Genomic DNA, 12,487 nt, shown 5'->3' with positions numbered 1-12,487 from the left:
GTCCCCTCATAGCCTTTTCTGTTGAAGACAGAGAAACTCTTTAAACTTGTCATTACAGGACATGTTTCGGGCCAGGAATGTGTTTGGTTGCTCTGAACCACTGAAGCCCAGCATTCCACAGCAGTAAAATATGATTCTATAGTGGTGACCAAATTTATGCACAGTATTTTAAATTAGGTCTTACTAGTGCGTTGCGCAATTTTAATATAACATACCTGGATTGAATTTTTACACTTCTTAAAGTCTACATTCATTCCAAAGGGTTAATCTCATTTAAAACGAGCCAAGTCAAGCGGAGCACAGAGACGGAATTTTTTACTCTTGCTGTGCAGCAAATGAGACACTCCCACTTGTGTTTACGGTAGCTGACCAGGCGTCTTCATGGGGTCCTAACAGGGGTGTAAAAGGACAAATGATTATACCCTCAAGTGAAATACGAAGAACTTACTGATTGACTCGGAAAATGCAATTCCTTCAGTACTCATTTTATGGCACGATAATAAACGAGTCGATGCTGACGGCTTCTTCGCGCTCCTCCGGTTTTACGTCTGTATACTAGCGTCTTAACAGGACCCTTGGTTTTGTTGGTCTGTTTCCTCCCCGCTTTCAGTGTGCGTGTAAGTGACTGGATCTGTATTCTGCACCGGCTGTGTCCCGGTTCCGATCCGGTCTCGCACAGCCTGCGAGTTTGCATTTTGCATTTTGGAATTTTCTCCCTCCGACTCGCTGCCTTGGTGACCTGCCTGTCTCTGTGGGGTTTATTTTGTGCTATAGGATGTCGGGAGCGGCGGCCGGAGGGGCGTCTTTCTCCACAGGGACAGCTGCTCCGAGCGCTGGCACAGCCGCCGGGGCAGGGGTTGCAGGCAGGTTGCCTTGCCGGGTTTTGGAGCATGTGTTCTCCTACCTGGAGCTGCGGGACCTGCTCCGCTGCGCATTGGTGTGCAGACACTGGCACCGATGCCTCAGCGCCGACGAGAACAGCGAGGTCTATCGGAGCCTGTGCGTCCGCACGCTGGGGGAAGAGGCGCTGCGCTCGGATATTCTCTGCAACCTGCCCACCTACAAAGGAAAGGTAAACATTGGGTCTGACACTGTCATAGAGTATAGCCGCACTATTAACGCGATTTCATTCCAAGTAAAGTGTCTGGCTGTCGTTTTGTTTTTGACATCAGTGCGAAGGCGTACTCGGTACATCGGAGATTGTGTTTAAATCGTCCTTTTTGTCTCCCCTAGCGCATCTTTAAAACCCAGCTCTTGGCCTAACCAGTGTGCTTTTAATCGCGGAACAAATTCAGCATGCTAGCACCTGAAATGTAATGACTGGGGGCAGTTTAGTTCATCTAATAATGTCGCGTTTAGAGTACGGACAGTCGGACGTTTAAGTTTAAACACTTGGGCGTTACTGTTAGTTTCTTAGGCCCTTACAAAGGGACATTGGGTTACCCTGATACAGGCTGTCGGGTATATTATCTATTACAAGTTAATTTTAGAGACTGTTGAAATGTTTACATATAGTTCAAGTAGGGAGCTGCGTCAGCATGTGTAGGCTTAAAGTTAAAGGTTTATTCCTTGCTGAAAAGAGAAGAAAGGAAATGCAACGTTTCACTTGTGTAGCCTTCTTCACACCCGAAACAGCCGAAACGTTGTGTTTCCTTCCTTCTCTTTTCAGCATGGGATAGACATTTACATTTGTTTAATCCAAGCTGTGAAACGTAAAGATGGATCAGTAAACTGGAGGACGGCGGTGTTGTGCGTCTCACTAACTGCCCGTCTGGAACCCCTGGTGGTTTATCTGGTGTGAGAAGTTCTGTCTGATCTGGGTCAGGCTGTTCAATAGCCACAGTCAGGGTTTGGTAAAAGCAAATTTGGCAGATTAATACATTTGACGATAACTCACCAGTAGCCTGTTACAATCTGAAGTATGTGTTTGCTCGCAGTTATGTGAGTAAAATATATTTTTTACCATTTAGGACAATACTATTTTTTATTCACCACCTTGGATAAATTTACGTGGCATATTTTTAGTAAGCCTTACTGGTAAAATAAAGCAGTTTGGGGTGAAAAATAACATACAAAAAGCTGATGGGGAACATGCTCTTCTGAGCAGTAGTGCTTTGCTATCCATTCATTATCTAACCACTATATCCAGTACATGGCTGGACCCTTTCCCAGCAAGCAACAGGTGCAAGGCAGAACACACACTGAATGGGACACCAGTCCATCACAGGGCATACACAGACATACACTCACACCAGGGCCAGTTTTCCCAGAAGTCAGTTCACCTACCAGTATGTTTATGGACTGTTGGAAGAAAACCATACAAACCTGGGGAGAACATACAAACTCCTCACAGATAGCACCCCAGGAATTAAACCCCAACGCTGTGAGGCAGCAGTGCTGACCACTGCACCACTGTGTTGTCCTCTGGTCATTTTCCTTTCGTCTGTGTGACTCAAGCACGCCATTAAACCTTCACCTAAAATGTTTTCAGCCTCTTTGCTTCTACTACACGCATGTCCTGATAATGCAGAAATATTTCTCGTTTTTTTCCTCATATTGTTGTGAAGCTGGCTTCTATTTGGTTTCTAATTATGTCATTCCATCCTATTTGATGAACTTAAAATAATCCCTGGGATCTCTTTTATTAATACACCTTCAGTTTGGAGATATGTGGATAGACAACAAAGTGTCAAAATACATTACTGTGCAAAACTTGGGATTATTTATCATATTTTGCAGTTCAAAATGTGCTACTATTATAGTTATACATTTAAGAACTGAGGTGGAAACTAGCATGCTATAAATCTTGATTGGCCACCTAAAAATCTGATTGAGGCCATGTGGGATTTTTCCGGAGTCAGGAGAAAAAGAGGAGTTCAACAAACTCAGACAAGTGGAATGTTTTTCAAGGCATTTGATTTACAGTTCTCATTACAGTACTCCAGTTGGTTCAGTGGAAACATGACTAAAACACAAGGGGCCAAAAAAAGTGTGGAAAAATTAAGGGAAGGGGAAAATTCTTGACCTACTCTAATAACATTTTTGGCACCCAGAAATATTTTTTTTTCTCCCCTCTGCTGTTCATGTCTTAATCGGGTCAACTGGACCAAATCATCACGGTGGGTCGCTGTATTGAGACTAGTTGAAGCACACCAGCCCCCGGACGTCACTGATGCCTGTGACATCAGTTATACTGGTCCCAGAACTGGGACCTGCAGGGTGGAGAAACGTCACTTCCCATCAGTGGGGCTGTGGCTGTGTGGCACAGCATGTCGGCTCTTGGCTAGAGACATGTGTGACGGTCAGAAATAGTCTCCAGATAAACTGTGGAAATTACACACTATAAGATAACTGAGCAGCAGCTTGGTCTGGAAAAGCTGAACTGACATATCTTCCGGGTGATGTTTTGGATATCAAGGCATTCTAAACGGATTGCAAGACTGTCTTTTTTTATTCGTCTTAAGTTAAGTGAATAACTAACGTCTTCGAGTTAAGTGAATAATAACACGTTTTTAGAATTTGTTTCTGTGGACTCATTGTGACATTTTCCCTTTCTCTCCCATTTTAAATTTGTTGTTTAATGTTATCTTTTTCCGTCAGGTATTTACACTGTTAAATTTGTTTTCCTTTATTAACTTATGACAGTTGCAATAATAAAACGGGAGTTTATCTGAGTTTATTGCACATTACTCTGTATCCCTGGTCCAGCTACAGATATAATACAAGAACCTGCAGTTCATCAAACCTGAACTGAATCAGATTTTTATGCATTGAGAGTCTTAATTTATTTCCTGAATTAAAAGTTTGCTCTGTGTGTACCACAGAGCAGATTTCACACACTTTTCTTCTCTTCAGCTGAGAGCGTTCCAGCATGCCTTGAGTTCCCACGACTGCTCTCGCAATGTCTATGTGAAGAAGAACGGCTTCACTCTGCACCGCAACCCCATTGCCCAGAGCACAGATGGTGCCCGTGGCAAGATCGGCTTCTCCGAGGGTCGCCACGCATGGGAGATCTGGTGGGAGGGGCCGCTGGGCACGGTGGCCGTCATTGGCATCGCCACCAAGCGAGCGTCCATGCAGTGCCAAGGCTACGTGGCCCTCCTCGGCAGCGATGACCAGAGCTGGGGCTGGAACCTGGTGGACAACAATCTGCTACACAACGGAGAGGTCAACGGCAACTTCCCACAATGCAACAATGCACCCAAGTATCAGGTACGAGACGGTAGGCAGACGCATCTTCTGTCTCACAGTATAGCATCACCGAGAAGTAACTTGGGACAGGGAAGAGTCCCTGTTCTAGTCTGGTTTCTCTTCATATCGTATAAATCTTTTGCCTTTTACAGGGAACAGTCCCTGTCCCGAGCTACGCCTGTGAAGCCTTTGAGTATCCTGCTGCTGTTAACACAGCTAAAGAGCTGATTGTGTAACGTAAAGTGAATTCCAAAGATCCAGGATATAATTGTCTCCTATTCATTTTTTCCTACAGTGTTCTGGCTGTGCATTAACCTAATTTTTAGTTCCTTTGAGTAGAGAAGTTTCTTATAAGAGAACTTCACAATAACATAAAATGCTACAATAAGAAGGACATCAAGGGAACCATTTTAAAATGATGCAATTCCCCAGTTTCCCCAAAGGGCTTGGCTACCAGGTGAAAAAGTGCTTATTTAGGTTCCTGTGGTGCACACCTTTCCAACATGCATCTGGGCTGCACCATTATAGCCAGGGACTGCAATCCATGCTTCACAGATGCAACTGTTCGGGCTGCCTGAGTCAGTCTGGCCTGCTGTTCTGTCAGTCAAACCCTGCGCGTGTACTCAGTCCCTCAGTAGTGCAGAGGGGCTGGCAGGGCCAAAGGCAGAGGGTGGCTCTGAAAGGCCTCCTTCAGACAGCATGTGCAGAACCTGCATCCGTACACTGCTCCTATGAAGGCCATAGCAGAGAGTCACGGTGATTACACAGTAGGCAGGTATCACAATTGGACATGCTATTGGACGTAAACTACAAATACTTACGCTTCATGCTGGACACAAGACAGAGGCCTTCCTGAGACTCTTCTTACAGCTGTCAGTAGTCAGATATCCTCATCGGTGCAAACAGTTTGATTTCTTCCGTTGTCATTGCAAAGTTCGTCTTCAACCTTGTTTTGTGTCTTGTAGTATACATGTTCCCATGTTCCCTTCTTGTTGCTTTGAGTTCAGCCTGTTGCCATTTTGCCTAACCTTAAAATAATATCACACACAGGCAGAAATGCACCTCTTGAGTCTATAATATGGGAGACTGCAAAGTGCTCTTTTGAAAATAAGATCTTCACACAGTGGCTACAGAATGAACAGGCCACTGCTGAAACAAAATAGTGTTTTGAAATTTAAGCTTGAAGTAGGATATTTAAAAGGTATTATATTTAACAGTATTTTCATGTTTGATGTACAAATGTTTGGACCATTTGAATTATTTTCAGATAAAGTGTATCACTATATGGTCAGTTGGTGGTACTTTTTTAAGACGTAGTTACAGATTTCCATCATATTAATGAAGCTCAACGTATGTAGGGTATACAGGCCTCGTGTGGAGCCTCTGTGTAAATGTGTCTTTAGAAACTGAAACGGGTCCTTAAATTGTGGCATCCGTTGTTTAACATTTTCAACCTTCCCAGGTCGTGCATTTGGTAAAACCACGTAGTAGGTGAGAGATTTGTTAAAAAATAAAATCCAATGGAAGCATGCCATTAACAACATTGCTGATTTTGTTTGCTGAAAAAAGCAATACCTTTAGGTTACTGACTCTATGGAAAAAACATAAAACACCCGTATATTCTTGATCCTGGATGTAAATCTTATTTCACTTGTGATGCTGTGAGTTTTGTACACTGACATTTTTGAGGTTCAAGGATGCTGTATCATGAACACCACAGTATACTTTTATAGACGAGTAGAACAATTGTTAAAGAAAGTTCCAATTAATTGCCAATAAACACGCCGATAAATAGTAGGCTCCTTGTAAGAAGGTACAATTCTGCCAGCTGTCATAAATCTGTTTAAATATAGTTTTGACAGATGCTTGCAGTAGCTTTATAATTGGCCATTACAGCATCACCTAAATTCAATACCAACCAGACAGACAATGTTGTTAAGAAACAAATTGGGTTCCCCTGTTAAAAGATGTCAATTTATTTGCTTTTTATATTGCTTTATGTGTTTTTAAGTGCGCTGGGAAGGAACTGTTCTTGATTAACTGGATATATTCATAGTATCTATTAATGTAAATTCCTAAGCAGAGCTGCAAATGATTGGAGAGTACTGATCATTTTTGCAAGTGAATTGTTACAGAAGTTGTGATTAATTCCCTTTCCAGCTCATCCTGCCAAAGATGTAAGATGTAGATGTTTGTCTCTTGAGCCAAAACCCTTTTGGCTGTCCAGCAGTGTCTTCTCCTTGTGCGATATAGCCACAAACGTTCTTACACAATATACACCAAATGTGGTCCCATGTAACTATCCTGGACAGAATTTCACTAACGTTTGACTAGAGGGGGATGCTACTGGTTTTCAGCCTATCCAACCTGGGTCAGTTTCACACTTCTCAGATCCTAAAGAGATCTGTTAAAACCTTCTCTGTTCAAGAGGTGTGTATCTTTCTTGTTTGGATTTGAGCCCTGGTCTTTCTCTCATCAGTACGGAATTTACTGTTCTGTTCCAGATTGGAGAGCGGATACGGGTTATTCTAGACATGGAGGACAAGACCCTGGCCTTTGAGCGCGGATTTGAGTTCCTGGGGGTGGCCTTCCGAGGGCTGCCCAAGACCTGCCTGTACCCGGCAGTCTCAGCTGTGTATGGCAACACAGAAGTTACAATGGTGTACCTGGGAAAGCCTCTGGATGGCTGATGTCTGCTTCGGTGCTGAGCTGGCAGAGGAAGAGTGCCAAGAAGACATTGTTTCTGGGGACACAAAAGGTTTTCCTGCCATTCTGGGATGGAAGTGCAGGCCAACCCTTGTGCAGAACAGGGTCAGGGACAAGGGTATCTGAGACTGGGGGCATCGATCCATGCGTCTCAACTGTGGACATTTTAATTTGTCAGCTGCTGGACAATTTTAACTTAAAAGTGGAGACTTTTTTATCCTTAATGGATGTTTTATTTGAAGCAAAAGGCCAAATAGGAATTGTGACAAAAATGCACAATATCAGGAAAAAGAAAGGTTTACATATGCTGTGTAATATGAAACACTGATGAAGAATATGATGATTTACAAATGACTGCTTCTGCAATGTGACATGTGAAACTGCAAAAACAAGTGTCAGTGCCTGTAGAAAGTCTACACAAAGTAACACATTTTGTGGCCGAAAGGGCTGAAATCAAGACATGTTAAATCAGAATTTATTTTACCGTATTTATTTTACAATGTGTGTTTACACATTGTAACGCACAACGTCCAAGTGAAATATGAATGCACGGGCATTCTGAAAAGTAATTAAAAAATGAACACCTAGGAAAACAGGTTGGGTAAGTGTACACATCCCTTAAGTCAGTACTTGGTGAAAGCACTTTTTACTTGATTTTCAGACTTAATTCTGTTTGGATAGGTCTGTAGTAAACATACAACGCAGCACAATTAGACTGGGCAGTGTTTGCCCATTCCTCCCTACAGAACTGTTTAAGCTCAGTCAAATTGTGACCTAGGTGACCGATGATGGACTGCAACCTTCAAGTCGTTCCAGAGATTGACAGTTGGATCGAGGATCAGGGCTCTGCCTGGGCAACTCTGGGACGTTTACCTTTGTGGTCTTTAGCAGCTTCACTGTTGAATTAGTCTGTGTGCTTTGGGCCACTGGCACAATGAAAGGGTAACTTCCATCCCTGTTTCAGCTTCCTTGCAGGAGGCAGTAGGTTTTCCACAAGGACTCTTCTGTGCTTCATTTCCCCTTCCTTCCTCACAAATGCCTCTGTCCCTGTCGATATGGCAAACACGACAGTAACATGATGCTGCTACTGCCATTCTTCACAGTAGGGCTGGTTTTCTTTGGGTGACGTGCTATGTTGGGTTTTGTGCCAAACGTGTTACTTTGCATTTGGGCCAGAAAGTTCCATTTTAGTTTTGTCTAGCCACACAACATTTTGCCACATGTTTGAAATATGACTTTAATGCTTTGTTGCTGTTTTTGCCAGCAATGGCTTCGTTCTTGTGCTTCAGTGATACATGCCAGATCTGTGGACTGTTTGGTACATTGTTGTCACATACACGCTTTGACCACTCTTGGCCATAAAAGCCTGTAGCTCATTCAAAGTTGCCATTAGCCTCTTGGTAGGGTCTCTGATTACTCTCCCTCTTGTTTGGTCATTCAATTTGCTGGGATGGCCTGATCTAGGCAGGGTCTTAGTGGTGCCATACACCTTCTGTTTCTTAATAATCATCTTCTTTGTTCTCCTGGTATAGTTAAGGTCTTTGAATCTTTTTATATCCATTGCCTGATCTGTTCCTTTGCACCATCTTGGATTTATTTTGATAGCTCCTTGTTGTCCGTATTTGAGTCTGCTTTCTGCACTTCCCAGCGAAGGAGACCTACAGGAACAAAAATCATCAGCAAGCTGAAGGCTCAGTAGTTTGTTGTTATTTACAATTGCTGTTAGAAAGGGGTGTGTACACTTATCCAACCCATTTTTCTAGGTTTTCATTCGTACTTTTCGAAATGTTTGAGCATATGTTTTTCATTTTGAGGCTCTATGTTACAATGTCTTAAATAAAGGTAAAATACATTCTGATTTAATAGGTCTTAATTTCAGGCCAAAAAATGTTACTTTGGAAAGGATATGCAGACTTTCTACGGGCACTGTATGCCAATTTTCCAATAGACAGCTCTCAAGTTAAACCTCCACAAGGCTGAGCTCTAAAATCCAGTTTTCCAGGATCTCTTCCTGCGTGCGGGGTTTAATTTGGCCAGGAACAGGAAAACCTGTTCTCTTTGACTTTAATGCATCTTGAATTTTATTTATTAGGTTTTATTCCTACTGTCGGTGAACATATGAGCCTTTGAATAAAGTGTAAAAGGATCCAGTCTGTTGGATAATATTAGTCTGAGTCTGGGCTTCTCTCACAGAGCAGAAAGTAGAAATAATATAATAGAATCTGTTGAAATATACACCGTGCCACCCAATAACCACTTAACTCTACCTGACCAGAAAAAAAATGTTTCTGTAATCTTTACTCAGCTGCTGTTACCATTAGTTGCATCATCAATAAAGACAAGTGAATCAGGTAGAGAGCTGGCCGTGCACGGTCAAGCCAGGCCACATGATACAGATGAGGTGTCGTTTGCAGCATCTACAGGTACTTTGGCTTTGGTAAAGATTTATCTTGGTCTCCTTTGAGATTCCTCATCCACCTTTAATCTAAGCAATATCTAAAGTCGAGACTGGACCTTATCCGTCGAAACACTACAGCAGGTAATTGGAAGTTTCTGTGCTGTGCCACTTGGCATTGTATCGCCAGACTTTTTCTCCACTAGGAGGCGCTGTGGGGCTATCGGAAAATACACATTTGTATTTTCAGTTTTGTGAAGCTGCCTGTTTAAGAGACGAAGTATTTAATAAGGCTTGATAGCTGTCGGTCCTCACAAAACAGGTGTTAACAATGTTATTGTGCCGGCTTTGAATGGCTATCCTTATGATGGCTTCATTTTACCACCTCTTAATTATGTAGCTGTATTGACTAAATTATTATATTTAACAAGTTATATTTATTATTTATTGGATTATTCTGTCACATGTATGCTGCAGAAAGAATAAAATGTTATGTAAACTAGCAAAAATACTTAAACTCCATTTGCATTCAGTGGATATCACCACCTTAAACAGGTGACCTAGGTAGTTTAATCAATGCTAAGTGCTGTTATAAATTAAACCACCCATATGTAGAGTTGAAATTAATTTGCTCACATTCCTTTAAAGCAGGTGAGCAATCTTCAGGTTTCACACTGTATCTTTAGCTCAATATCTATTCACACATACTGCTTCGGTTGAGCCAACTGAATTTTTTTTGAAACCCCACTGTGTTGCAACTTCTTGGATTACAGTGGCATTGCTGTAATATGTAAGTTAACTCAGTGGTTGTTTAAAAAAGGAAATCTTGATTTCTACATAAAGGGGAAGTCTTTTTCTCTTTATGATTTTTAGTGCTGTTGGCCCTTCAATGTCTTCTCTCTCGTCCGTCTTCTTCCACACTGGTTGGACTTGATAAAGCTCTGCCAGGCAGGTCTTCAAGGAAAGCACAGGCACCAGTCTGTGGTAATGTACGTCAGGCTCCACGTGTGCCAGCTCAAAACAATGGATCTGTGTGCCCTTGAGGAACCACATTAAAGATCTGTGGGTGCCGGTGGTGTTCTGCATTCTTACCACGCTTTGACAAGAGCACCTTCGATGCAGGGTTTCTGATTGGCACAAAGAGGAGCCCAGATGTGTGGCGCTACAAGCCAGTGTACATGAACAAAAACATCAGCTAAAGGACTTTCACTTCCTCCCAGCAGGCACCGGGGCTTAGGATAGCTTCTTGCTGCCACACTTACACGGTGACCTGTAATTTCCCAAGAAGTTTCCAAAAAAAGTAGAATGGTAACACTCTTAGCCAAAAGTGGGTACAAACATTTGTTGAAAATGAAGTAGGTGTTGATGCATATTGTAAAAAAATTGAATGCTAAGAAGCTGTAAGTAAAGGTGAAAGGACTGAAAAAGAGAAACACTAGGCCATGAGTAGTACTGTGAAGGCACAGTAATGGCTGCAGTAAAACGTTTTCCAAAAAGCTTGTGGTCCTCTCACCTGCCTTTCTCCTTTCACTCCTTGGGTGAACTGAAGAATTTAAGAAGCTGCAGTTTGTGTTGTATGGGAAAATCACAACTTCTCACATGTATCTTAAACTGCTTGGCCAAAACATTGCAATCACTCCTGAGGGGAAATAGATTCTTTCTAAACGTTCTGGTATGTGAGTAAATAACAAGCTTTCTGTTATTACACTGCTGTGGTCTATTTTTGTTGACATCAGAGATGTATCTCATCTGTTAGCCAAAGTAATAAAGATAAAGATTAGAAGAATAAAGAATAAAGATCATCCTGTATTGGGGAAGAATGTTGCGTGTGCTGACATTCACGAATGCTGACACCACGCATTAGTTGTCTACAAACACAAAGGAGAGAAAGAAAACATGGGCAATGGGTTGTTCTGTGATGAAATCCTTCTAGATCAAGGTCCTGTGCACATCAAACTGTACCAAATCCTGAGAACTAATCAGGAACAAGTCCCATGCATTTCAACTTGAAAGGAAATAAATCAGAAATGGAAAGAAAAGTTTTATTCCTCTGCATTTGAAATAGAGCTTATTAGTCTTTATCATTATATTTCCTAGGTGTTTATAATTATTTGCTTGAGTGGACAATGGTAACCACTTTTGCCAGATTTTAAATGATGAGTGCTGTAAAAACAGAATTGCTGCGCTGCAGGGACATAGCATCAGAGTGGTGCACTACTTCTGCGCCAAACACCAACGCTACCTGAGGCCTCCCTGACCAATCTCACCCCTGCTAACCCAAGCACGGACAGTGGAGTTGTTACCATACTAAGTTTATATTCAATCCAGTGACCTTTGAGCTGTGAGACACAGCAGGCTCTCCAGTCAGAGCTTTGCAGAAGATGAGCAACCTCAGGAGGTGTTGTTTTTTTCTTTAAGCATCTGTGAGCTTTTAATGAATATGTGCTCTTTGCCTGGTGGGTTTTCTTCTGCCATGCTGTACTTTAAGTCATCTGTGGGTGCTTTTGCATTCCTCATGAGATACAAAAGGCAATCAGACTTCCTCCTGTAAGTGTCAGGACATAGGTGTTTGGACACGCACTGAATTAATCAGCTACCATTTCACCTTTTGAGTCTTTTGTTTGCCCGTAAAGTATAAGGGTAAGTATATGAATAAGTGTTTAGAATGCTTCCATCTATCAAAACAGATCCACAGTCTCCTTAGTCTCCTTTTGATTTATAAAAATGACCAGAAATAGATCTAGAAATGAAGCTGCCTGAACCTATTGATTAGGACTCTGGCCTTTCCATCAGAAGGACAAGGGTTAAACTCCCAGCTGGCAGGTACTGCTGCTACTGTATATCCTTGGAACCTCCCAGTGTCTTGATGTATTGTACATAAACCTTTTTTCTCAAGAGTAGCATATAGATAACTAACTACACACGTAGAATGCTTTCAAAAGTGAGAGGACACAAAAATTACAATTAGCCTGAAATCCCTGTAACCTAAACTACCATTTTCACATCAACACTCCTTAAACTGAACAGTTTTAAAACTAAACATTTGGCTGCACCACAAAACTAAGTGCACCAAAAAGCTCTGGTGTAACAAAAGTGAAGTTTACGTCACCAAGAACACCAGAGCAAGCCCTCCGTCTCACCCCAAACTATCTCCTGCGGTTTTTATAAGTTCACTGTGCTTGCTGTGGAGGAAAA

General features: G+C 42.1%; 1 protein-coding gene across 1 annotated transcript; it reads left to right on the top strand.

The window, feature by feature from the left end:
* The first annotated feature begins 489 nt into the window (after positions 1–489).
* fbxo45 (F-box protein 45) lies at positions 490–9,048 on the top strand. Its single transcript, XM_006637985.3, has 3 exons — positions 490–1,072; positions 3,856–4,212; positions 6,696–9,048. Exons 1-3 carry the CDS (start codon positions 776–778, stop codon positions 6,879–6,881), a joined length of 840 nt encoding a protein of 279 aa, XP_006638048.1. The 5' UTR covers positions 490–775; the 3' UTR covers positions 6,882–9,048.
* The last annotated feature ends 3,439 nt before the right edge of the window (positions 9,049–12,487 follow it).

Source organism: Lepisosteus oculatus, chromosome 13 (assembly GCF_040954835.1).
Source record: "Lepisosteus oculatus isolate fLepOcu1 chromosome 13, fLepOcu1.hap2, whole genome shotgun sequence".
In the NCBI taxonomy this organism is placed as follows: Eukaryota; Metazoa; Chordata; class Actinopteri; order Semionotiformes; family Lepisosteidae; genus Lepisosteus; species Lepisosteus oculatus.
Note: the sequence above shows the minus strand (reverse complement) of the source record. Positions and strands in the feature narration are given on the sequence as shown.